The sequence below is a fragment of the Phalacrocorax aristotelis genome, chromosome 1, assembly GCF_949628215.1.
Source record: "Phalacrocorax aristotelis chromosome 1, bGulAri2.1, whole genome shotgun sequence".
Lineage (NCBI taxonomy): Eukaryota > Metazoa > Chordata > Aves > Suliformes > Phalacrocoracidae > Phalacrocorax > Phalacrocorax aristotelis.
In genome coordinates, this window is record NC_134276.1 from 25,821,938 (window position 1) to 25,847,560 (window position 25,623).

The 25,623-nt window shown below is 40.1% G+C and overlaps 1 protein-coding gene across 5 annotated transcripts in view; it reads right to left on the bottom strand.

Moving 5' to 3' along the window:
* The window catches only part of STARD13 (StAR related lipid transfer domain containing 13), a 309,280-nt gene that overhangs the window by 174,935 nt on the left and 108,722 nt on the right, over positions 1-25,623 (bottom strand). For all 5 annotated transcript variants that reach the window (XM_075084943.1, XM_075084952.1, XM_075084931.1 and 2 more), the window contains one exon: positions 151-184. In XM_075084943.1, coding sequence (XP_074941044.1) covers positions 151-184 — 34 coding nt within the window. The remainder of the gene's footprint in view (positions 1-150; positions 185-25,623) is intronic.

The window sequence follows — 25,623 nt, forward strand, 5'->3', positions numbered from 1 at the left end:
TGGACATAATGAACAACAGCATGGAAGTGACTGTAGTGACTGCACAGAATAGCTAATTGAGAATACAAGAGATTCCCATGGGTCCTCCATCAATACATGCATGTCTACAGAAGCCACCAAGAACCTTTCAAGAAGTAATACAGTTCTTACCTGCTTTTTCCTTACACAGCTTCTGAAACAGCACCTGTAAGAAATAAATTAATTTTTGTTTAATAATTATACATTTTTTTCCTTCAAATAAGTTCCACATTTCAGGATGACAATATATGTCATTCTTAAACATCATCACCACCTTACACAGGGCATAAAATCCAGAGCTCATAAATAAAAATCATGGCGAATGTCTAGTTTTGCTTGCTAAGGACAACCTGGTGTCCATTCCCAAACCAGGTTCACCTGTCTTGCACAGAGTGAGCTTAGGAACAGTCTCTGGCACAAGCAGGGCACGTGCTCCAAAGATACATGAGGTCCAGCACACTGGAACCTGCTTGAAAGTGTCTCACGATGCTGGTGGGGCTTGGGAAGGCAGCATGCAGGCTGCTGGCGAGGCATGTGCGGGCAGCTGTACCGACAGGTGGGGAACAGAGGACCCCTGTGGCTGTAGCAGCTCGGAGCGGCAGAGTGATGGTGCTTATTCATCTGTGACCAGGAGAGGGTCCCTCTGTCTGAGGGATGTGGCCAAACTGACCTGCTGTGTTGTGTTCTTCATAGTTTTCAACTCTCTGCTTCGGGTCTGCTACCCTAACTGAAAGTGGTACCATTAATGTAATACTTGGATGCAACTCTTGGTCCATTACTTTTCTCTTTAATAGCTTTCAGTGCCCAAATCAGGAGATTGTTGCCAGTGATTAAATGCATATCACCCATTCTCCTTTTATATGATAGATCCGTCAACTCTCCCAGCAGTGCAGCCTGTAAATGAAACTAGCATAATGGGTGAAACTCCACCTATTTTTTTTTTAAACAGAAGGCTGAACTGATTCTTCCAGATACCAGTGAACTCACAGGTGTGAAGTACCCAGTCTGCAGCCAGCTGAGAAGGCAGCCCCTCCTGTACCTTGCAAGTGACACACTCGCTATTCTTCATGTCTGCTTGTCCCCATATGGCCAACCATCTGTACCTTTCCATCAGATGCACCAAGTGCTCCGTTATCTCTTCAATCAATATTACCTCTGCAGCCTTGACAGGAATCTGTCTATAAAAACATGTTTTTAATTTACCTTTTATTTAGTGAAGAATTTTACTGAGATATTGGAAAATTCCTCCTCTAAGCACAGAACTGAATTGGTGAAGCATCTCTCTTAATAATAGGGAAAGCACAGCTACACTACAGCTGTTTTCCCTCCTGCAAGGCAATTTCATTGTAAAAAAGCCTCTTGCTCCATTTTAAGGTCTGCCTGAGCAGCAGCTGAAGTTAGCCTGTCTTCAGCCAGCAGGCAGCAAGTGAGGTGGTCACTTCTAGAAGGGAAGATAACGAGTGCCTGAGTCCAAATCAGGTTTTGTTAATGGCAATTTGTAGCTTGGCTTTAGCTCCAAGTCAAGGCCAGCTCTGGCTCCCACACACTGCTGCTTGCTTGCCTGGACTGAATTGATTTGTACAGATTTCATCCAGGCTCCCTTTTGATTTTGAGCTCAGTGATGGTGAAATGCCTGGAGAGACTGGAGCTGAGCACCCTTCCCCAGTGAGGGCCCACTGGTGCCAGGCTCGGTGGTACGAGCACAGACCTCATGCCAGACCTCTTCCACTCTTGCTGTTAGAGAGGCTGGGGGATTCTCCTCCCCCTAGGTCTTCTACAGCCTAGAAAGGGAGAATGTGCTGCTGATTCCCATCTGGCTGAAGAGGAAATTCAACTTATTTCCCAAGTCTTTATACATTGGCCCATTCTGCAAAGAGTAAGGAGCAGAACTACATCACTACAGGCTTAAGGAGTCAGTACTGAGGCCTCAGGAGAGGGCTCTAGCAGAAGCATCTCACTTCCCCAGAGGAGTGGGAAATTCAGCCACACCCTGCATAGACTGGCGAGGGACAGGCAGGTCCCACATCAGTGTGCCAGGTTTTTGGACTGTTTTTCTGCACGGGGAACATTATTCTGTCCCTCCACTGTGCAGTGAGCCACGCTGATCTCAGTCACCCTGCTGGGAACAGGCACCTGATTTTTAGTATTATGATGCTGGCATACACACACTGGAGGAGGGTGCCTAAATCGCCATACTGAATCTTGGGTTAGGCACTTCTTGAAGAATACATAAACGATATGTGAATCAAAATAAATGTCAATCCCACTTGGACAGCTGGTTTCTGTGTTCTAGCACAGCCAGAAGGGCACCAGTTATTATAAAATCAAACGCAGACTATGTTAACTTCCAAAATCTTTTTAGGATGCCATACAAAAGGGATGCAAATTGTTGCTGGAACAATCCCAAGTAGCAACAGAAAGCTGCCAACTGAAACTGATTTATGGAAATAATAATGATAATGCACTACATAACTGATGGTATAACAAAATACATTTATTGGAGGACTAGCATCTTATCTGAGCAGCACAGCACCATCTAATCAAATATATAGAAACCATGGACCAAGAGAGTACAACTCTAGCCAAAAGGCTGTTGCAGCACCTGCTGCTATGAATAATAAAGAAATCATTTGCTTACAATTCCAGCTGTAGCAATTTTGCAAGTGGAAGTGTCAAGCAGAAGCCAAAGACAAATAGACTCTGCTGATACAACCATGTTTTATTTGCTGAAGCATGTAAACTAGCACACAGAAAACAGAAATTTATTAGATACTGGGTCCATATCTCCCCCCTCAGCAGTCCTCTGCCTCGGTGGGGCCATCCCACATTCACCTACGTGAGCAAAGGTCCCCAAGAAGCCTGCCTGTGCGGAAGCAACCTTTGCTTTATGATCAGGATGAGCCAGTCTTGTGAGTCAGGCAAGTCTACCCTCAGCTGCGGTGCACCTAGTTCAGGGGACAACTTGCAATGAAGTGAAGCTCAGAGGGCTCATGTACACTGCTAAATAAAAGATGGCAATTGATGAGGTCAAAGCACCGTACCTGTGTTTGTCCACCTGACTCAGCAGCTCTGGCTTTGTTACAAACAACTCTGAAGAGCTCTGCTCGGAGCAAGCCAGCCATTGGAAAGCAAGCCCTCAGCAGTGGGGATGAGGGGACGCCCTGTGCCACTTGGCCTTGGGTGAGAGACTGGTCCCTGACACTCATTATATTGCCCTATAAACATAGCCTCTGAGTCCAGAGTATTAAATTCATGGGGCCTGTACAGATGAATGAGATGCCCAGAGAATTTGTCAGGAATCATTACCTGGATCTGAATCCTGTAGAGCAAGATGAAAATAACATCTCTGTTCAACAGATATCTAAAACCAGGGACACCTTTAAGAGCACAAGCAATCCCGTTAAGGCCACCTTCCACTTACAGAGCCATGCATGTGAAAAAGTATATTTGGGGCACAGAACAAAGGAGGGAAGAAAGGCTGTGGATCTGTCGGGGAGAGGAAAGTGAATATAGTGCATTTATAAGGAACCGGAAAGATTTTCCTGAAAGGCATTCTGTGTGGAAACAAATTACTCAAATGAACTCCTTGGATTAGTGGAAGTGAAGGTAGAAGCAAAACACCAGCATCATAAACTCAACAAGCAAAATAAACAACTCATCAAAAAATTGTTTCTCTGATGTATACATAACCTTTCATAGTTATAAGTGATCAGGGCATGGAACTCATCAAACAACTGGATTAAATGATTTAATAATATCCCAGTAAGCTCATTGTCACATAAAAGGCTTTTTCTGACACAGAAGATGAATACGAAATGGTTGACTTGAGCAACTTCAAAACCATATTAATTTGCAACGGCATAGGGATTCTGCAGTGCCAGCTGATCCCATAATATCATATAACATTTGTGTATATATATATCATATAACATTTAAAAGAAAAAAAAAAGTTCATTTTCTGTCCAAGTCTTTTGCTTCCCTCTTTCCCATCAACTCCTATTAGTTATTAGCTATTTTATACTCTTAATTTCAAATATGCCTGAATCTGCCATAGATATTTCAGAGTACCTGTCAAACTGTAATCATTCACTCAGGAAATCACATCAAAAAAAAGGTAATTAGTGTATCTGTCCGGCACGCAAATAACTCTTCTGGATGTTTAATGAAAAGCCAGAGAATTTATTCAACATAGATATGGTTATCAAAAATATCACTGCTATCAAATAAACCCTGGCATTTTGACAGGACTACCTGACATCTGTTGTTAATAAAAAACGCTTTGGATTCTGTAATCATATGTTCTGCAGTGAGCAACCAGCAGCACCACTCTGAAACACAACACTTCCTTCAGAGGAAAAAAGGATAAATCTGTGTAACTTCTTACTGGTTAACTGATACAGAAGGAAAGCACGCGGAGCTGGAAAAGGTCCTGGAAAGTATAAAGACTGAAAATCCTGCTGGTTCTTCGTTCTAGTGATTTAATAATCTGCTAGGCTTTAATTAAAGTGACATATAGACAGTTCTAAAGGAGGAAACCAGCAACCCCCATGCAAAACTCAATCATCTGATTAGCAGGTTTATTAGATCCTTTCAGAAAGATGTTGACAGAAGGAAAGAAAATCCTAGTTACCACTTCAAAATAAAATTCTACAGCCCCAAACTGGAAGTAATATTATGACACTCAGCAATGTCAGCCTTAACTTGAAGCTGCCCAGCCCCAGCAATGAGATTTTCATTCTGGATTACACTTGCAAGTTCCCTGGAGAGCATTAGTCAGCTGAGAATAATGGCAATATTGAAGTTACCCTGTAGAAAACACTGCTGAGACCGCTGTGTCAGAAATCTGATTTCTCTCAGAGACTTGGCACTGATCTTTGGTACAGGCTTGAAACCTCTGCTGGATTCAGGTGCTTATACTGTATCTTCAAAGGCTGACAACTGGGCTCAGAATTTTCCTTTAAAATAGAGCCACTGTGGAGGTGTTCTTGGAGACCATGTTCAATATACAGCCTGAGTGTTTTTAGAGAAGCCACTTAGGTCATCGAAGACTTTTCTCCTTGGGCTGATGGGATTCAGCCTCATACCTGCTGCATCACAACATGTCGGCCTCCTCACCAGATCAGAAGGTAGGGGGAAAAGGAAATTCTCAGTTTCTTCCATTGAAGCCGAGCTATTGCAATGCAAACTCTTAATGACTGATGGGGTCAAAGAAAGAAAGAAGGGTAAGCAGCTCCCTACTCTGCAGACAAGCAAGTCTACTTGCTCTTCCACAAGCAGCATGGCCAGCAGGTCGAGTGAGGTGATTCTGCCCCTCTGCTCCACTCTGATGAGACCCCACCTGGAGGACTTTGTCAGCTCTGGGGCCCCCAGCATAAGAAAGACATGGACCTGTTTGAGTAGGTCCAGAGGAGGACCACAAAGATCATCGGGGGCTGGAGCACCTCCCCTGTGAGAACAAGCTGAGAGATTTGGGCTGTCTAGATTAGAGAAGGTTCAGGGGAGACCTTATAGCAGCCTACCAGTACTTAAAGGAGCCTACAGGAAAGATAGGGAGGGACTCTTTATCAGGGAGTGTAGTGACAGGGTGGAGTGTAATAGTTTTAAACTGAAAGAGGGTAGATTTAGATTAGGTATTACAAAGAAAATCTTCACTGTGGAGGTGGTGAGACACTTGGCACAGTTGCCCAGAGAAGTTGTGGATGCCCTGTCCCTGGAAACGTTCAAGGCCAGGTTGGATGGGGCTTTGAGCAGCCTGATCTGTTAGAAGGTGTTCCTGCCTATGGCAGAGGGGTTGGACTAGATATTTTTTAAGGTCTTTTCCAACCCAAACCATTCTATGATTCTATGAGATGGGGAAACTTGGGTCCATGTCTCCTTTTCTAGACTCTTTAATATTTGGAATAAGAAAACATTATTAAGAAATCAATCAAGTTTTGTGCTGTTTTGATCATGGTATTTTAAAACAGTGTTAAGATATTAAGAATATGCACAGCCCTCATCAAGGCAATCTTATTCCTCACATGAACGTCAGCTTCAGCTGGCGTATTTTTACTGGACTGGACAGAATGCCCTTGCTGGACCCAAAGCCCAAGGAGCATTTATGAGCCCTTGATCACCCACACTGCATAACTGCTGGGTCAGCCCTAGCTCTGTTTTGAACTGCTCCAATTAACTACCTAGAAATTAAACCTTAGCATAGTTCAAGAGATTAGGGACCACTCCCAAATGGCAGAATGGAGGTAGACTCTGCTCTAGATCTGCTTCTTGCCACCTTGCAGAGTCCTCCAGCATCACCTCTGCATCCTTTGTACCCTTAAACACCTCATCATGCCATACTCCACAGCATGAAGCATGTGTCCATTCCCTAAACCCCTCACCTCATGGCTTGCAGCACAGCTTTCACTTCACCACGGGTAGAAAAGACCCCCTACGCAAAACAATATTTGAGACACAGGACCATAGGGGTCCACAAAATGCACAGTGGAGAGCCAGGACCAGAGGGAGCCAGCTACAGAGGAGAGACATGCTCAGCCTGCTCTGTGGAGTCCCTCAGCACTCTCTCTTGTACACACCTATCCTAAACAATTTAACATTAAAAATATTTTCCCTATGTTAGCTTATAGCACAGCTATCATAGTGACAGATGACTACTTCAGGTATCCTCAAATATAACAATGTTCCATATTTTTGAAGTTGTACAAATATGTAAAAAATAATTAATATTGTTCCAGTTACGGAAAAAAAAAAGACATGTGTAGTCCAAATACATATCAGCTTACTTGAAATTAATGAGTACGTGTACCCCAGCAAAGAGATTTGGCTGAGTAGAGTTTTGGCTGGTTTTATAAAAAAGCATTTATAAAACTTAATGCAACTTTAAAGGATTTCTAAGGCTTTTTTCCCTTTTCTAGCATAGCTCATTGAGACGTTTGCTGCTATCTAACCTGCACTCCAGTGTGCTATCAAAAACGAACTGAACCAGTCATAAATGAGTCCAGTTCTGTAGAAGCACTGCAGACACAGTATTTCCACAGACTCGTTTTCCTGAGAGCTATGTAAAGTTTCAAGGGGTTGTCAAGAAAGGAATGTAAATAAAATAAACTGGGTTTCTCTGTAGATGACATGGAAAAAGTCTAATGTAGGGATTCTTATTTATTTCTTTGCTTTAAACTGGCAAAATCATTTAAATTGTCTTTTTCATGGTTTCTTTGAGGATCTAGCATACAGCATCTTTTAATCCTGTGCAAAGAAAACTGAACTTGAATATTTTATGACAATATTTCTAAAATGAGCCTAAGGGAATCAAACATCCGTAAGAATTCAGAGAACACAGAAATGTCTTTTGAAAACCCTAACCTTAATATGCTGAGTTGTATTCTAAAAAGATGAAATCAATGTTGCCTACAGATATAAAAGCATATTTAATAATTGTGCACGGCTTTAAAGAACATTTAATGAACATTTGAAAATTATTTTCCCTAGTTTAGTGTTTTAGCTGGCAAAATAAGACTTGTTTTTAAAACACATTTTACTTTAAATATGTCTTTCAAATATTACACCAAGATCAGTGCTGGTTTGAAAAACACTCACACAGAAAGATTTATTCACTTGTTTTCTCGTGTTTGCTACAAATCTGTATCTATTCTGTCCACGTACTTTTGACAAAAGTCCAGAAAGTAATGTGACGTTTCATGTGGCTGTAGTTTTGAAGGCTTTGATCAAATAAGAAACTGGCTGAAAACTATTTTACAGTGAAAACTTTTGAGCGACTTATTAAAGAAAAAAGTTTAGAGTAAGTGGAGCAGGGTGATAAGAAAGTCTCTAACTATGAAAACCATTTCAACAATGTTCAAAGAGAAATCAGAGGAAAATGAGCCAAAAGACTAACGGTGAAGGAACATGAATTTTAGTAACTATAACTTATCACACTTAACTTTAAAAATGTATTATAATAACAGACCAGGGAGATTTTTACTTCTAGCAGCTGCTAATATGATTTCAAAGTGTCAAGCAGTTATGACACTGGTTGTTATACCTAAATTTTTACTGAGGAGGATTTGGTTCCAACACATGAAGAGCAGCCACCTGCAGTGAGTGTTAGGGTGAGCCTCTATGATATTTGTTACGATATTAAATCAGTCCAGTTGCTCATTTTGCCGTCAGATTGGAAGATGCCATTCATCCCTGTGGCTCAGCTGGCCATGCCTATTCATCTTACACCAGCTCTGGCACTGCTCTTAACAAATGGGAAACGAAAGCAGCAGAATTTTAACTCTGTCCCCCAAAAGTTTCTGCTATTTAATTTGTTGCTTTCATCACGAGATCTCTGTTACAGCTACCATTTCCTCTGTCTGACAGGTTGCTCTGATGCGAGCGCTTTGTTCAATATTCTGTTACACTGTTTTTTTGCTATCACCATTCTGCATTACCTTTGCTTCTCCTGCTGTTTCCTCTACGGGATAACATGACACTATTTGCTATTCCGCAGTGGTCTTTGCAGGTGGATTTTAACATCCATCCTTCATGGATGCCCCACCCAGCTATGACAGACGATTGACACTGCAAACATTACAGGCAGTTTGAAGCAGCAGCCTTGAAGAGCTACCTATTTCATCTCCTAAATTTGGCCCCAGTCTGACTAACTGAAATCTGAACATGAAACTTTTCCTATTATTTAATGAATAGTGAAAAGCCAGTGTGTGGAGAAGAGCCTTGGTTGCTGACTATGCCATACAACATATGTAGGCATGCTCAGATACCACCATTCACCTTAGGGAAACAAAATGTTGCTGTGGTTTGCAACTGATCCACAAATCCCACAGAAGGACGACAGCAATGATACCAGAATCAGTGGAAGCAGTAGGTTGGAGACTGCAGTTATTGAGGGATTTCCCGACACCTTTTTTCCATTTAAAAATTCAATTGACACAACTTTTCAACAGGGACAGAAAATTATCAAATAAAAAAGCAAATTATAGACATTGTTGAAATGTTTCAGTTTGATAGCTTTCAAAGAACAAAATGCCTTTTTGTGCTTAAAATGTTTTTACTTTAAAACTTAACTAACTACAGTATGTTAGATATGAAATCCACAAAACCATTTTCATCTGGTCTTGGCCTGTGATCTTGAACCAGATAAGGAAATTCACAAACTGACAAAACATTTCACAGAACAGAAAAACTATTTCTACCAATAACTCTATTTCAAATAATAAAAAGAGGACCCCAGGGTATCATAAAGTCAGATACCTTCTTCACCTTCAAAGATTTTGATACCTGTGATTTTGGAGGCCATCAGAATTAATTTGGAAAAGAGTTCTAATCAGTTAAAGTTCAAATATTTTTTTCAGAAATGTAGATACTTAAAACTCCAGAATGTTACTTTGCTGTAGCATATCCACAATAATTTTTTTTAATTTTCAGGGATTCTAAATTACGCCCATGGAAGTCCATATTCTAATCAAAGCAAGCTGTGACAACAGCTTATCTGTTGTCACTGTGTTCCACTGTGTGGCCAGCTGATTATACCTGCGACACAGAATACAGACATCCCACTGCAGAAAGAGATGTCCCTCGTCCCTTCAAGGTGACCAGGACAGCCAAACTGGTCTGGTCCCACCCAGCAAAACATGGCGTTGTACCCCCTTCTCTTTCACTTACAGAAACTTTCCATAACTCTTCCCACTTTTTTTTTTGCCTTTAAATAGGCTTTTATAGTAGTCAATATTTTTAAAATCTGATTAAAATCTAACCTGGCAGTGCGGTATTGTGTACTTGCACAGTCAGGAGCAAAGCAGGTGCAGGCAATCTCGAGCGTTTAGCCAAGGGGACAGTCTGAGGAACATATATCCAAGTTTGGTCTACGTGGCATCCTGAATGTTCAGTTCATCCTGCTGAATTCCCAATACCCACCCTCTGCGATCGCTTCCTTACAGGACACAGATTTGCCACATCTCAGCAAATTTGGTTCTCATAAAAACAAAAGATGTTCTCTTTATGATGCTTTTGCCTTTGGCAAGTCCCAGGAGCTCTTCATCATTTTGAACTCTCGACTCTGCAGCAAGACTAACACCAACATGCTCAGAACTGTGCAAATACCAATTAATGCTCAGTCCTGGATTAAGATAACCAGTTATGCCCTGTATAAACAAAGACATGAATAAAAACTGGAGATAACGTAGTTGTCACAATATATGTCTGGGGGTCAGGTGGAAACGTGAAGGGGTGGAGGTGGGAGGAAGAAGGACAAGAAGAAGAGCAATGAATGCCAAACAGAGACAGACAAAGGTGAGAAGCAAGTGCAGTCCCTGTTTTTTACAATCCTGGAACAATACAGTGAGTCACACATTGCTATCATTTTTACCCTCTTGAGTAGGAAGAAGTGCTATATCTATTTAAAGATAAAGTGAAGTGGAAAAGGTACAAGAGGTCACACAACAACAAAGGGAGGCACAAAAGCTGGGGACTGTGCTATCCTGCTATGGGAAATGCGTGACTTCTAAAGCAAACAGCAGTCAGCAGTAATCCACGGTAGAACATGAAAACTTGTGAGCTCTGGCTAGAGCTGTGTCATTTTAGCTTTGCCCAGAGTAGTACTTAGCTGGGAATGAACTTCAGACTGCCATTAGCAGCAGTTTGTTTGTTTTCACTATTGAGTGTCCACAGAAATGTTTCATGAAGTTGAGGCCCTAAGTGGGTATCAGGTATTCTCCTTCACAGTCAATAAATCTAATAATTGTAATATAACCCCAATGAAAAATGCACTTTCCCTAGTAAACTGGTTTATTAGCAAACAGTTAAAATCTTGGTCCACATTTTATGCTTTTTGAGAAGAAACAAAATAAAAGTGGTTTGTTCAGTGGCCAGTTTTCAGTAAAAGACAAAATAGAGGAAAGTGAAGAATAAAATATTTTATGCAAAAAAGTTACTCAAAATTACAGAAATTGTGCATAGCAGAAGCATTCTTCCTGAGAACGCACGTGGGGAAATGTTAAGTAGCATTTCTGCTTCTTCTAGTGTCCCAGCAAAGGCTAGTGCCCTTAGGAGAAGCAGAGATTGGTTTATATCTTTTAATTACTTTATAGACTTTAATCTTTATATGACATTTTGGTACTGGAAACCTGGTGTAAATCCTTTTTGATTTCTCATCAATTTTCTTTGATTACCTGTGTGGTTTTGTCTTTGTTTCTGAGTTTGCTTTTATGCCAGTTTTAAAGAAAAATCTTTCCCATGGCGGCTTCTCCCATGCAAATGACAAGCTTTCCCTTTGGGAAGCTTCATAGCTCTCCCTTTCTAAGAAAGAACATAATGTGTTTCAGTATCATCAGCACCAGGTAAGGTGATGCCATCTACCTCACAGTAAACTCATGCAAGGCATTTCAGAACTGACCACTCCATTGCAAATTCTGGTGCAGCCCATAAGAAAATGAACACTTAAGTGTGATGTATGTCAACTATGTTGTTTATTTTCAAAATTAACTTTTCAACATATATAAATCATAGAATCATAGAATGGTTTGGGTTGGAAAGGACCTTAAAAGATATCTAGTTCCAACCCCCCTGCCATGGGCAGGGACACCTTTCACTAGATCAGGTTGCTCAAAACCATCTAACCTGGCCTTGAACACTTCCAGGGATGGGGCATCCACAATTTCTCTGGGCAACCTGTTCCAGTGCCTCACCACCCTCAGAGTGAAGAATTTCTTCCTTATATCTAATCTAAATAAAGGACAATGAATTTGTGTGATGGTTGTAAAGTTAATATTTTCATAGAGAAGTATACATACATATCCCTTTACAGTGGGGTTCACTGTCTCTTTTGCTGTCAGCAAATACCCAGGTGCAATTCAGATAACTGCCATGTGAACACCTAAACAACTTCAAAGCTCTGCGTTCCCAGTCATTTGCCTTACCTTTGCCTTACCTGCCGAGATTATGCAAACCAGTATACCCCTGGTGAGAAAAGCTGAGTGAATTTATGCTGCATTAGGAGCTAAGAACCCCTTATGCACATGTGAACTAAGAACATGAGGGCTGTAATGTGGCAAAGGACCAACACACATGTATGGTTTGAAATGATTTAGACTAGGCATGCTTGATGTTAAGCATATGCTTAAAGCCAATTATTTTTATACACCAACTAACTGTGGTGTTGGGCTGCATTTGACTCAACTCAGTCTGGACAGACTGGAGCTGGAAGCCTCCACTACCACACACATAATGCATAATCTCCCCCTCTTCCCCTCCCCAGGTAAGTATATACACATATATACATATTTATATGTGCCTCTGTTTCACCCACCCTTCTAATTTTTTCCCTTCAAAAATTGATGAGGTTCTGAGAGAGCAGAAATTTGTGTGCCCATATACTGAAGGTGCTGCTGACTCAACCTGTGACGTCCAGCAAGTCAGTGCAGCACTGACTGAACGAAGGAATGCATGTTCTTCAGCTAGTCATGAGCATCTCCCCTCTTACAGTGATGCTTGGATTACTGCTGTCCAGGCCAAACCCTTCATCAGTTTGGTGTTTAACTTCTGCACCTGTATCACTACTAATATACATGTCCAAAGCCTAACTGAAAGCCAGAAGTAAAAGATGTTAGGGTATACACAACCATAACCATATTTTACCATTTATAATTTCTTGTCATACAGATATCATAAAATGTCTGTACAGAAGCATTAACATCTTGACCTTTCTGCATCACACCATGTTTAAAATTATGGACAAAAATCATAATGAGCTACTTAGTTGCCTGCATGCATCCTCCTCTTGCAACAGAGGAGAGCAGAGATTTATTAGGGACTGGCTCAAGTTCTCTCCCCCTCTCTCTCACTTGCTCATTCTCACACACACACACATCCCTGCATAGCCTAAAGAAGCTTCAAACTCATTTAAATATATGTACTACTGACTCAAGCTATTTTAAAGCAAAAAAAAGACATACTTTACTTCTTGAAATAGAATAAAAGAACTGTACTCCCACAGAGGGGTTTTAAAATTGGCATGTATTATTTCTCAGCTGTCATGGACAGCCAAAACAAATATATTCACAGAACTATCTCCATACCTTATGATCCTATATGATGAACTGATTTTATGCTTCTCTGCAATGCAGGCAAACATCTAATTTCTCTTCCTTTTTTTTTTTTTTTTTTTGGTAGCTAAGCACTATGACCTTCCTAAAAATATTCAAGGATTCTTTAGTGGAAAGCTCCACAATCTTCTCACAGTTACTGTTCTGGGTGGCTCAGTACAATCTCTGAACCGAATTTAATTTTATATAATTCCAAACAAGTGGTATTAGGTAAGTTTCAAACAATTAAAGTAAGAAAAATTTATACCATTGCCTAATATTAATGACAATATTTGTTGCATAATTTTTACACTGCTTACATGCATTATCATGGGCTACAACTAAATGCTGACAGAATTAATGAGGATTTTTCTATCACCTTGTATATCCTGTTGTCCTTAATCACTGTGAGACAAATATCATCCTTCTCTGTTTTCCATTTCATAATTCAAGTAAATGGCTGCTTCTTGAAATTTGTTTTTATTGTTAGATTTAAGGGACTATTTATCTTTTGAGAAGCACTGATTTGACAAACACCACCATTGCTTCAGCTGGTCTTAAATCAAGGTAGGTCTGATTTATACTAACTGAAAGTCAGGTCCAACAAGAATAAACTTTTAAAGCGAAAGTTATTGCTGTCAACTCTGAAAATGTAAAAACCCTACAGTAAAGGATGCACCTACTGATCCGCATCTGTCCTTTGTACAGTTTTATTCATTCAGCCATAATGACTGGAAATAATACTAATTCACAACACAACATCTGAACTTGGGAAGCAGCTATTGGTATTCTGTTTTTACAAGTATTTCCTAATTGCTGCATTCTAATGTTCCAGGAAGAATTAGTTAAATGGGAAGCATTCATAAAGGGCTTCTCAGTGGGCGAAACGTACTAATTAATGCAAGAAAGGGATCTCAGCTTCCTATATCCTCTGACTGGGCTTCTGGACTATTGTCAAAATGCACATCTGCCAACAACCTCAGTGACAGCAGCTGCTGGAAAACTGGATGCTGAGATGCGCCTCTACCTTTACAGTGTGAATTCTGTTTCAGCATGGAGACATACATTTGATTAGTAATTCTTTTGTTATATTATTGGGGGTGTGATGGTGGCTCTCCCAAAGTTTCATGGCTGTAAGATAACCAGCTCCCCACTCTTTGGAGCCCTCCCTGCTGTACAGAGAACAACAGCTGTAGCGGCACCCGGACACATGGATCGGGCAAAAGCTGCAGGACTTTCCACCAGAAATTCCACCTGAATGATCAGACTTGCTGGGGAGCAGTTTGGATGTAACCAAGATAGCCACAGTTCTGGAGACAATCATGTGAAACAACCACCTGTGTGAGTGCTTAAATTGCCTGAGCATTAGTATACTTTTATGGTAGATGGTGAAAAACAACTGCCATCAAATTATGCTTCCCTTTGCCACTTAAACCAAGAAAGTGGAAGAAGTTCTACCAAGACTTGGGTAGCTTTCTGAAGAATAAATAATAAAAAGAACAAAAACATAAAAAATAGACAAATTAAAGAAAGAATCAAAATGTAACACACCCAATTTGCTCTGTTATGGGACTTAAATGTCCTTCCAAGAAAAGCACTGGAGGACAGCTCTGCTAGCAAGAGCGGCAGACAACAGAAGCTTTAGCAGTGGATTGTCAGAGCAGATTTTAGTGGACTGGATTCTCAGCTGTGGCATGTCCTAGGCAGATTTCCTACAAGACCCAGAAGTTGGAGGAATCATTTTGTACTTCATGGGGTAAAGACATTACAAGAAAAGAGAGATGCCGCATTACAGTCATTCTGCTTCCTGTGCTCCAATTCATAGCGACACGTAGCTGAGAACATATCCATACTGCAAATGCAGTAGGACAGCACATTTAGACAACTGTGAGTAGCTATTTAGCCTCAGAATCATGTAGCTTCATGCAACTGAGTTTTCACAGGCCACTGGCCGGTTGACAGCTGATGGAAAAAGTCTGAGGTCATTCTCCCAGGATTAGCTGTACCTCAAGACTGGTGGCTAGGTCTTGATGTAATCTAGGACCTACCACACTCATGAGACCTTGAAGGAGACCATTAGATATGTAAAACCTTACTATGAGCTGCTAGAGATCCACCATGAATGAATTATAGAATGTCTGGAATTTTAATCTGCTTATTACTTCAGTTCAAATGTTGCATCCCTTACAGCAATAGCTATGACTTAATGGCCACTCGCATTTTCACATTCAGGACCCTCCAGGACTTTTAAGCTGTCTTTAAAACCCACCTGTCACTAGAAATACCTATTAATAATTTACTGCTGATGAAAAGAAGAAACATGCAATTAAAACATTAATTTAAATAGCTAAGTGTTTACACTAAACCAAATACAACAGCATAAAATCAGATACAAGGATGTACTTCATGACAGCATATTTTAGCTGTCAAATCTAACAGCTATGCACTGTGCCAAGAGTCCTTATCATATGCATGATTGAAGAATGAGAATATGTAATTCTGACCAGATGATTTAAGAAGGGAGGAGAGGCCTTACCTATAAACTAATTTGACTGTGGGTTTGAGGATTTATCATTATTTCACTGACTTTTTTATATTTCAAAATCTTAATATCCCTTTAGTCTGAATGCATAGCTATGCAAGCCCAACCAAGCAGCAAACAGAGGGTGTATGTGTTACCATGACATGCTACCTGGAGTTCCTGTGGTCTTCATGCTAAACGATCTTAAGGCTCTTTATAGAAAACAGTCTAATTTCTTGCTGCATTTTCTCTACTACTTATTGCAATATTCACCTTCACTCTATGCTAAAAGTAATATAATTAAAATCTAATCTTAGGCAAACCTAAGCTCGCTCTTGACCAAAATGCATTCTAGCACGAACACTTTGATTTTAGTAAATAATCAGTCAGACAAATGACAATTCTAGGATTACTTTTATCTTCAACAGTTCTGGAGGAAAGAAAAAGAGACTCAAATTACTTTCTACACAAGGGTTGTCCCACGTTTGCTGGCGGAATGTACCCACCTCTCTTATCTCCAAAAGTCTTAGAGTTTTTTTATCCTGTGTTGTGATTTTGCAGTACATGACCTGCTACCTTTTTGATAGTCACAGTCGTTTTGAGGACCTATGGAGAGCATTTCCCATATAAGCTTAAAGCACCAATTCAAGACAGCAATGTGAGAAAGGAGAAATTTACTACTAACACAGTGTTATTTTTTTATTACTTATGTTACAGAACACCACATCTCCAGGGTGCAACCAGGAATGAGATCACTTTTGTGCAGGAACATACAATATATGAAAAACCAGGTGAAAAAAACTATGTATATTTATAGGATGAAAAGATGATCCTTGGCTCAAAATCCTTACAGCCTAGTCAAGACTTTCATTCTAGATGCTACAGTGAAGATGACATCTGACATCTGCAACTGTGAAGGGTACAACATTGCTCAGCTGGGTGCTTGTTTTCCTAAGTGTAATCCAAGCTTGGATCTCAGGTGGATGAAGGATAAAAAGTGTAGGCAAGCACACGAGCTTCAGAGTGGATGAGCAGCTCAGAAACCCCCGGAGCTCAGCATTTCACACCAACCAGTTGTAGATTTCTATGCCAGGAAAGAGCCTCTCAGGAACTGTAGCTGTCACCAGTATAGGATGCTCAGGTGCCTACTACAGACTTGTATCATTTCTGAAACTGAACTGGTGCCAGCAGATAATGGATGCAGAAAAAGAGGTGGTCTTTCTCCTGCCATAGTTCTGCCTCTAACAGTGTTTGTAATTAGAAACTGAAACTTGCCATTTTGCATACACAAGGAAATATGTATTCACAGGTGATTTCAATAGGGCACTAATCTTCCAAGATTCTGTTTCAGCAGCCATTCTAGATCATAAAGCAAAAGATTTTTAAGAAAAAAAAAGTAATGAATTCCTGGCAAGTTTTACATGCCCCTTTAAAAAAAATTACATACACCCTCCCTTCCTCCCTTCCCTCCAGCAAATACCATTCATGTTTAAGATTAGATTATTTTTCTCCTGATTCGTCTTTAGCTGCCAGAGCGTGACTCATTGTCAGATTGATTTAATTACAATTACAGACCTTGTTCTTCTGGTGTTACAAGTAAGAACTAGGAAACATAAAGGAATGGGTCAATACAGAAAAACTCCACAAGCCAGGAGATGTAGGAGATGTTAAGCAGTGCCACTAGTCATTACTGTTGATTTCAATTGGGTAGTAACTGCCTAATCTAAGATTTTTTACAATAATGCAACAGAAATCAGTTACATATTGCAGGTACCTTCCTGAAAGGTTGGCTTTGTTTCTGTGCCACACATTACAGCTCTTAGATCTTGGGCATAAGAGTGAAAAAAAGCATATAATAGTTTCATAAAAGGGACATTGCATAGTTATGGTTAGCAGAATAATAATGATCAGTTATCCATGTAACACATGCACGTGGTTTTTTTAAAGATTTATAAAAACGGTAATAGAGATAATTTAACAATAACTGTTCTTCTATGACATTAGCAAAGTAGGAACGTTTTTTCAAAATATGTTTGCAAAGTTAATTTTTTTTAGTATCGTTATCCTGGAGATATTATAATGTAAGTGTAATGGTAACTTATAGAACAAGGCATATTGAACATGCTGTGCAGTGTCTAAGCAATGGATACAGTTTATGATTATAACTTATACACTTCGAAGGTAAAAGTACACTTAGAAAGAGTGAAACTCTTCTTGAGAAGACCTATCTGTTTTTTGTCTTTAAGTTGCTTCTAGGAAGCGAAAGAGAAAGGTCGAGTCTATGGAACTTGCTTTGTCAGAAAGCTTATTTAGTATTAGGAACCAAGAGCATTAAACTCGTACCTTACTGTAATAACTGTAATCACTTTCCTATTTTCATGTACTTCTCATTTTCAGAGAGAACCTAATTATAGACTAAGTATTTAACTGCACTATCCTCATCACTGCCTGTATCTAACAGCGTACATTATGCAGCTAAATATTTTACCCCTGAGAGTCTCCTCAATTTGTTCTGAGATGCTGACATGGTTGTTATAAAAAGCACAGCTACCTTAACCATGTTGCAGGGGAAACAATTAGTAAACCAGTAACATGTGGCATTTCAGAATCAATTAGCTTGGCTGGAGAAGTCTACAAATACAGTATTGATGCAGCAACACTTTGGAAGACATTATTAATGCCAGAGGACAAATAAATATAATTGGAAATAACAAAACAGGTTGTTAGGGCTATTAACTGCTTAAATTTATTTACTATGTTTCATTCTGGGAAAAAAAAGTAAGGCTTATAATTGCAGATAATAAGATTTTCCCTTTTTTCTTTCGGAGAAGAAATATTAGCTGTAACAAGTAACACTGTGAGTGGTTAATTAAAAACACAGTTTTAAAGGGGGCTAGGTACATAAAGTGAGGGCCACCTGAAAAACTCTGCACTGTGAAGGGACTCCTCCTGGTATCCTGAGCTCTTTTATCCACAGGGACATGTCTGTTACAGAACGTGAGTGTCCTCAGCATTGGTTAAGGCAGTTCCACAGAGGAGACTCAGCTCAAGAACAGAACAGGATAAATGAAAATGACGACTCGAGAGAAAATCAGAATTTTCATTGCAGCATTTGTGTCATAAATAATGAAAAATTAAAATTATGTAAGATACGACAAAATGAACAAACTAATGTTGGAAATGTCTGATTAATTTTCATATTTAACTGAAAATAAATGCTTTGATAATTCCAATCGTCAAGATGTTAGATTCTGGCACGTGGAACAAAACAAACTTTGAGTTAGTCTAATAGTACATTGCACAGGTGAGATTCATTTCATCTACTAACATGTGTCTACAATGTAAACACTTACAGCTGAGCCAGTCATTCTACATAGGGTATCTGTCTCCTCAGAAAATAAACTTCTGAATAGATCAGTCTCTAAACATGCCTGTTTTGGCCTTTGACTGGTATGACCACGTCCCCTTACGTGTAAAAAGTCAGAAAAATCAACATATGCATTTTGTAGAAACAGCATTTTCCACAGAACTTTAGCTGTGCAGCATGTGTCTTGTGTAACTGAACAGTCCTGTGGACATCTGCAGCGGTACTACCTGACCTCTGCAACACCAAGGTATATGGAAGGTACCTAATAAATGTGAAAAATTTGAAACAAGCAAACAATGTAACAATCTTATATGAGGTGTGAATAACCTAAAAGACTATTTGAAAGTGGATACTAATAGACAAAACTGCTGATGCCAAGTTACCTTCTTCAGTGTCAATACATCTCAGTGAAAAACATACGTTTGGTATCAAAGCTACCTCCGAGGAGACAGTAGATGTTTGCATAAGTTTTTCAGAACACTTACATTTCCAACAGTCTGAAGTTTAGGATTTATTTATACAGCAGATCTAGCCCTTACAAATATATTTATTGAATATGGGGGTTTTGTGGGTGGTTTTTTTTTTTACTGTGAATGCTTGACAGGTGAATTACAGAGGAACTGAAAGAAAGGATGTTGAGAAATACAATGTGATGCCTTGTAAAGAAAAATAATATGATACAGGCTTGTTAATGACCTATATATTTTGACATGGATCCTCTGTTGATTATGACGTACCATCTGCAGGTCACTGGCCTCTGCTGCTCAGACACCATCCCCCTGAGACCCTGCCCTCCTCACACGTACCTCCCCTCCATCCCCCCAAGACTTGCTGTTGGAAGGGTTCCCCTGGGCACCTCCATCACCTCTTCCAGTGACAAGGCAGCAAGTGACCCAAAACCACTTCAGCTAACCCAGCTGAAACAGGTTACTGCACCTTAAACAAGCAGCTCAAAACTGAGACCCAGGGAAGCAGTAACTGGCCAGGTAGCGGAGGAGGATATGGAAACAATTGTAGCTGGGAGAGCTACAGCAAGAAGAAGGTGTGCTTATTTCCTAAAGAAATGGAGCAGTGTGCCATTGTGATAGCTCAACGGTACTCCACACTCTGGCTTGCTCTAGCCAAAAGAAGCTGGATGGACATTAGGATACACTCAGAGTGGAAAGAAGAACGACACTGATAACACGGTGATGTCTTTCTGTGAATTAGTGTGCAGTGTCATGTAGGACATTGTGGAAGCATTTTTGGTCATCTTCTTCCAAAAGCAGAATGACAAACTTGGAGAGGATTCATGGAGGGACCACTGAGATTATGGAGGTGCATGGAAAGAAAGGGATGGTCGCTCCTAGGAAGGAAATTAGCAGCATGGAAGATGTTCAAAAGTGCATAAACAATAAAAAGTTTATCGAGGACTCTGTCTTAACTTAATTTGTAAGTCCAGAACAAGGACATGCAAACCCATGAATTTTAAAAATGGCAATAGGAAACCGCTTTTTCACAAAACAGGAAATTATACTGTGGAATACATTCCTACAGGAGGTTTTGAGAGCAAGAGCATAGCAATAGGCAAAAGAACTAAGACACCTTTTTGGATATCAGAAATACCCAGATTTACTAGTTTTCAAGCCACTGCATTTTGGAAATGAAAGTACTTGAATAAACCTATTTCCACACAGGAACCAAGTTTTCAGAGTGGAGGATAGAGACCCATATTGTTAGCAGCTTATTCCATGTAAGCCTACTCACCAGGCTATCCGAGTATTGATGCTCTTCTTTGAAATAACTGTTTCTGGTCACTGCAGAAAGACACTGTGGATCTCGTCCAAATGACAAGTCCTATGCCCCCCAAAATGTCTAGCAAAAGAGGAGTTAAATATCACAGAATCACAGAATGGCAGGGGTTGGAAGGGACCTCTGGAGATCATCTTGTCCAACCCCCTGCTTGAGCAGGCACACCCAGAGCAGGGGGCACAGGAACGCATCCAGACAGGTTTTGAATATTTCCAGAGGAGACTCCACAATCTCCTGGGCAGCCTGTGCCACTGCTCTGTCACTCCCACAGTAAAGTTTTTTCTCATGTTTAGGTGGAACTTCTTGTGTTCCAACTTGTGCCCATTGCCCCCTGTATGTAACACCAGAAGATACTTTAAAGTTGTCATTATTTATAATCATGTTTTAAAGTAATGAGTAATAGCCATGAGTGAAGCGCCTTAATTTTCTTTGCCTTCATTTTTCATTTCTTTACTTTCCTTAGTAGAAAACTCTAGATAGTCGGGGCTGTGCAACACAATCCACTGATCAAACTAATTACAGTATAAATTTCTACTCAATTTGTTAAATAAGCATTAGTTGGGAACTTCTTGGGAAACCCTTACCAACACAGTGAAAACCTTCCTATATATAAATCATTTGAAAGAATATAAGAAAGGGAAAAAATCCATTGAAATTTAGCTCTTAGAAAGCTCATGAATAAGCTAATCTGTTACTGAGTGGCTCAATGTTCAATTGTTTAAAAATGGCATAGCAACAAAACCCCAGGAGAATGCCATTGTTCTGAGCTATTTTCTTTTCTTAATTAGTTCTAATGCTATTTTATAAACCCACTATTCTTCTTTTTGTTTGTCTTCAATCTGAAGACATAAATATGCAAAATATAGAAAATAAGTACCACAAATTACTTCCAAAGTGTAAACTTACACCTTAAATTGCAATTGTAGTACTGAGTAAATTACTGAATTTAGGCTTCTTTTAGGATATAAATTGAATATGTTAATTTTATTCATCAAAAACAATGGCACAGTGCACATACATACAAAACCCACTAGAAATAAGGGAAGGTCACCAGGCTAATCACTTTGGCTTATTTCCCTTTTCTGTACTCCCATCTGCCTATTTTCTCTACTCTTTGTATTGAAAAGGAACAACTTGAACACAGTTAGGCCAAAATTTGACCTACTTTTTTTGTTCGTTTTAATTAATTTCTTTTTTTGGCAGCATCTCTGTAATTTCTATACCTTCTACTTCACAGATGTTTTCTCTTTAGAACAAACTAAATAATGCCATGATCCTGCCACCGATGAGAAAACCTGTAACAGTACACTACTGAGTCATCATCACCATGGACGGATCTTTGCATTCAGATGGTGTCGTATGCAGGATGGGTGTCTGTACATTGAGAAACAAGTCACCTTAAGCCTAAAGGAAATTAGTATTAGCAAGGCTGCAGATCAAACTAACAGAGACAGAAGAGCATATTTCAAGAACACGGTTACTTGGAAGCTTATTCTCTTCACGTAATTTTGTGCAAATAGATTCACTTCATATTAAAATGCAGTACTTTGCTCTGAATCACCTCCTCCCAGGCCAGCACAGCCCATGTTACTTATTAATCAAAGACTGCAGAAAAGGAATTTTATCAGAGGTTGAGTACAAACGTTTGAGACGAAAGAAAACAACCTTAAGTGCAGAAATCAAATCAAGTGCTACAAAAAGTACTCTGTTCTGGTATCAGTGATGCCAACTTCTGAAAAGGAATATTTAAAATTGCTCCAGGATGCAAATGGAGTAAAAACTGACTGCAGAAACAGACAAACCTTCCAACTCCTTACAGTAGATCTCAAGACCTAGTAAGAGACCAATCTGCAAGTAAATTCCACAATTGCTCTCAAATCAGTTCAGGAATGACCGGGACTCATGGACTGCCACGGCTAACAACTCACGAGGGCTCTGTATGCTGGGATGCGCAATGAGGAACCCAAGCTAGAGACTGAAACTGCAAGAGATCCTGAATTACTGCTTCCCTCCCCAAACTTACCTCCCCACCCCGTTTTATTTTTTTGGATGGGTAAAGTATGCATAGAAACCTAACAGAGTTTTAACAAGGATTGAATACAGAACAAAGAAGAGATTATGCAGGCAGACTTAACTGGAAAGAGAAAATGAAAAAATATAAACAAAGATTCTTTAAAAGAACTGCTTTTAGATTTATGGACCCCACCCAGAAATCACATCCCAGCTCTGATGAAATTGTCTTTCCAGCCACCTTCTGTGCTTGGCAGATGAAATGCAGAGGGAAATAGTTTGGGTACAGTTGCCAACCTGAATTTTATGGGACCATGCCAGGCTACCCTAATCACATTCATCCCATCTTGCTTTAGCTTTCTGAGGTCTCCAAGAAGCAAGTTTGCAATGCAAGGTGGCCCAATGGAAACCAAAGGAACAAGGAGCCTGGAAGCAGACTGGCTCTGGAGCAGAGAAGTTGGTATTTCCTGTTATTTCTCATGGATCCAAAGCAAACTCAGGATGTCATTTTACATTTTCCACCAGTCTCCAGCTAGTCTGAGACAGTTTAGCTCACCTGCTTACACTTTCAGAACTCATGAGATAAGCTGATGGTGGCAAACTAAGTAGTTGGTGCTGGATTCAACTTTCAAATACATGCACTAGTGTAATTTCTGCCATTACTGGGGTGAAGAAGAGCCCAGCAGGCACTTCAAAGGGCATTCCACTGCACAGATACATTCACATTTCCTCCTGCCTGAAGGCTGTTGTGGTGGGTTCTGAAACCCTCCAGAGAAGAAAAGTATGAGGGGTCTGGATGAAAGGGAAGGACTGGACAGGACATGCATCCCTCTTCCTCACTGGTGACTGAAACAGAGACTTAGACTTCCCCCCTTATATAATTCTGAGATTACATGAGATCTATCCCATTCAGGCAGTATGATATCAGATGAGGCAGAAGAAAACAGCCTGGCTCCTCCAGAAGAAGGGAAGAGGGAAGAAAGACACTGCAAAGAAGTGGATTCTTCATCTTTCCAGCACACCTTCAAAGAGGCTAAGCTGGAGACTGTAAATGTGGTAAAGAAATGTGGGCAAAGAGTTTGTGGCAATGGTAGCTCCATTAGCTTCTCAGACCTTCTTGTCCTGAAGACAAGAGTGTACATCCCATAGCAGGGAAAATTCATATGATAAACTAAATCCCATAGAGCAGTCCTCCCATTGTAGTCTTTATTTAGAAAAAAGGAAAGCATTAAACTATTGTGTTATAGTGTGTCACGCATCCAGGACAGCTGGCAAGGCAAATGTGGAAAAGAAGCTTTTTATTCTTGGAGAGGTAATCTCTTCCATCCTCTCCAGAGCCATACAGTTTCACAGGGTATTAATCCTGTCCCAGACACTGGTTTGGGAATTTTTCTTCTCTACTAGAGAAATGTTAATGAGCACAGCCTTTTATCCAAAACATCTAGATGTCTGGAGTTCTTGCCAATTTGTTTGTTTGTTTATTAAGAAATAAGATTGCTCCTCATGCTGAGAAGTTGCAGCAGCAATTGGAGAGGCTGCTGTAGCGGAGAACGAATAGAAAATGTGAGTCACACTTGGCAGTATCTGCCATTACACATAGCAGAAGCTGCTCTTAAGCCAGTGCTTGCTGAAGCAAATGAACTAACAGAAATACAGTCTTATCCATCAGCATCACTCTATAGCTCAGAGCTGGCAGATGCAGCATATCAATTTGACCTGGGATGCTGTCCCAAAAGACCTCAGGAGGGCTTTTGCAGCATGATTCCAGTAACTCTAGAAAGGCCCCAGGCTATTTGAACTGAACAGCAGATGTAGGGATAGATGATACTCCTCTCAGGTACAAAATGGATTGCCTTTTCTATAAATGCCACTAGATATCAAAGGAGAGAAAGAGTGAAATCAAGGCTGTCCTCTCCCTTCTTCCTGAGGCTGCAGCGTGGGAGCCGGGGTACAGGTCTGAAATCTGAAGCATTTTTACTTTTGACCATGAAGCGTTTAGTCACAATCTGGATCACAATTCAGCCTGTATCTAGAGTCACAGCCTGGGATCTGGGGCAGATAAAAAGGATCTACTTAAGAGAAAATTGTAGTGCTCCCTCTGGTGCTCCTTTCCTTTCCCAGGCACAAAGCCTGAACATTCCGCAAAATAGTTTATCTCACTCAAAAAAAAAAAAAAAGTGCTTTTGCAGAAAAAGGGATCAAACAAGAAATATTGCAGAACTTGACTGCACAAAACTCAGCATAGAAAGACAAAACAGTGACCAAAACCCTGTCTTTCTCATAATAAAAATAAGAGAAAATAAATCTAAGATCATCAAACCACCACCAACAGAAGAAGATAGCAAAAATGAAGAAGACTGGACCTGAAGGCAGATGAGATAGGAAATACAAAGCAGAAAGCACTTTAATTATGGTAGTGCTATATAAAAATAAGAGTTATAGCACTAGGTGCTAATTTGGTGCTGAAACTAGGTTTCCTAAACTGAAGAGATGGGATCTGCGGCAGATAAGTGGTGAGGGGCAGGGTCTCTCTGAGGAAAGGCACATACACTAGGAAGAAGTGAGGCAGGGAATACAGAGATGGGTATTAATTTGGAAGAGATTCACTGATACATAAAGCTACCCTACTTCTGTTTGGGAGTTCCTGGAGAGATATATGAATACAGGTGTTGTGCACCATTTATCAGTAAAATAGGTAGCATCAATCCTACCATACACACATAGCAAATTTGACAGTCTTGGGATGCATTATCATAGAATCATAGAATAGTTTGGGTAACCTTTAAAGGTCATCTAATCCTGCAATAAGCAGGGACACCTTCAGCCAGATCAGGTTGCTC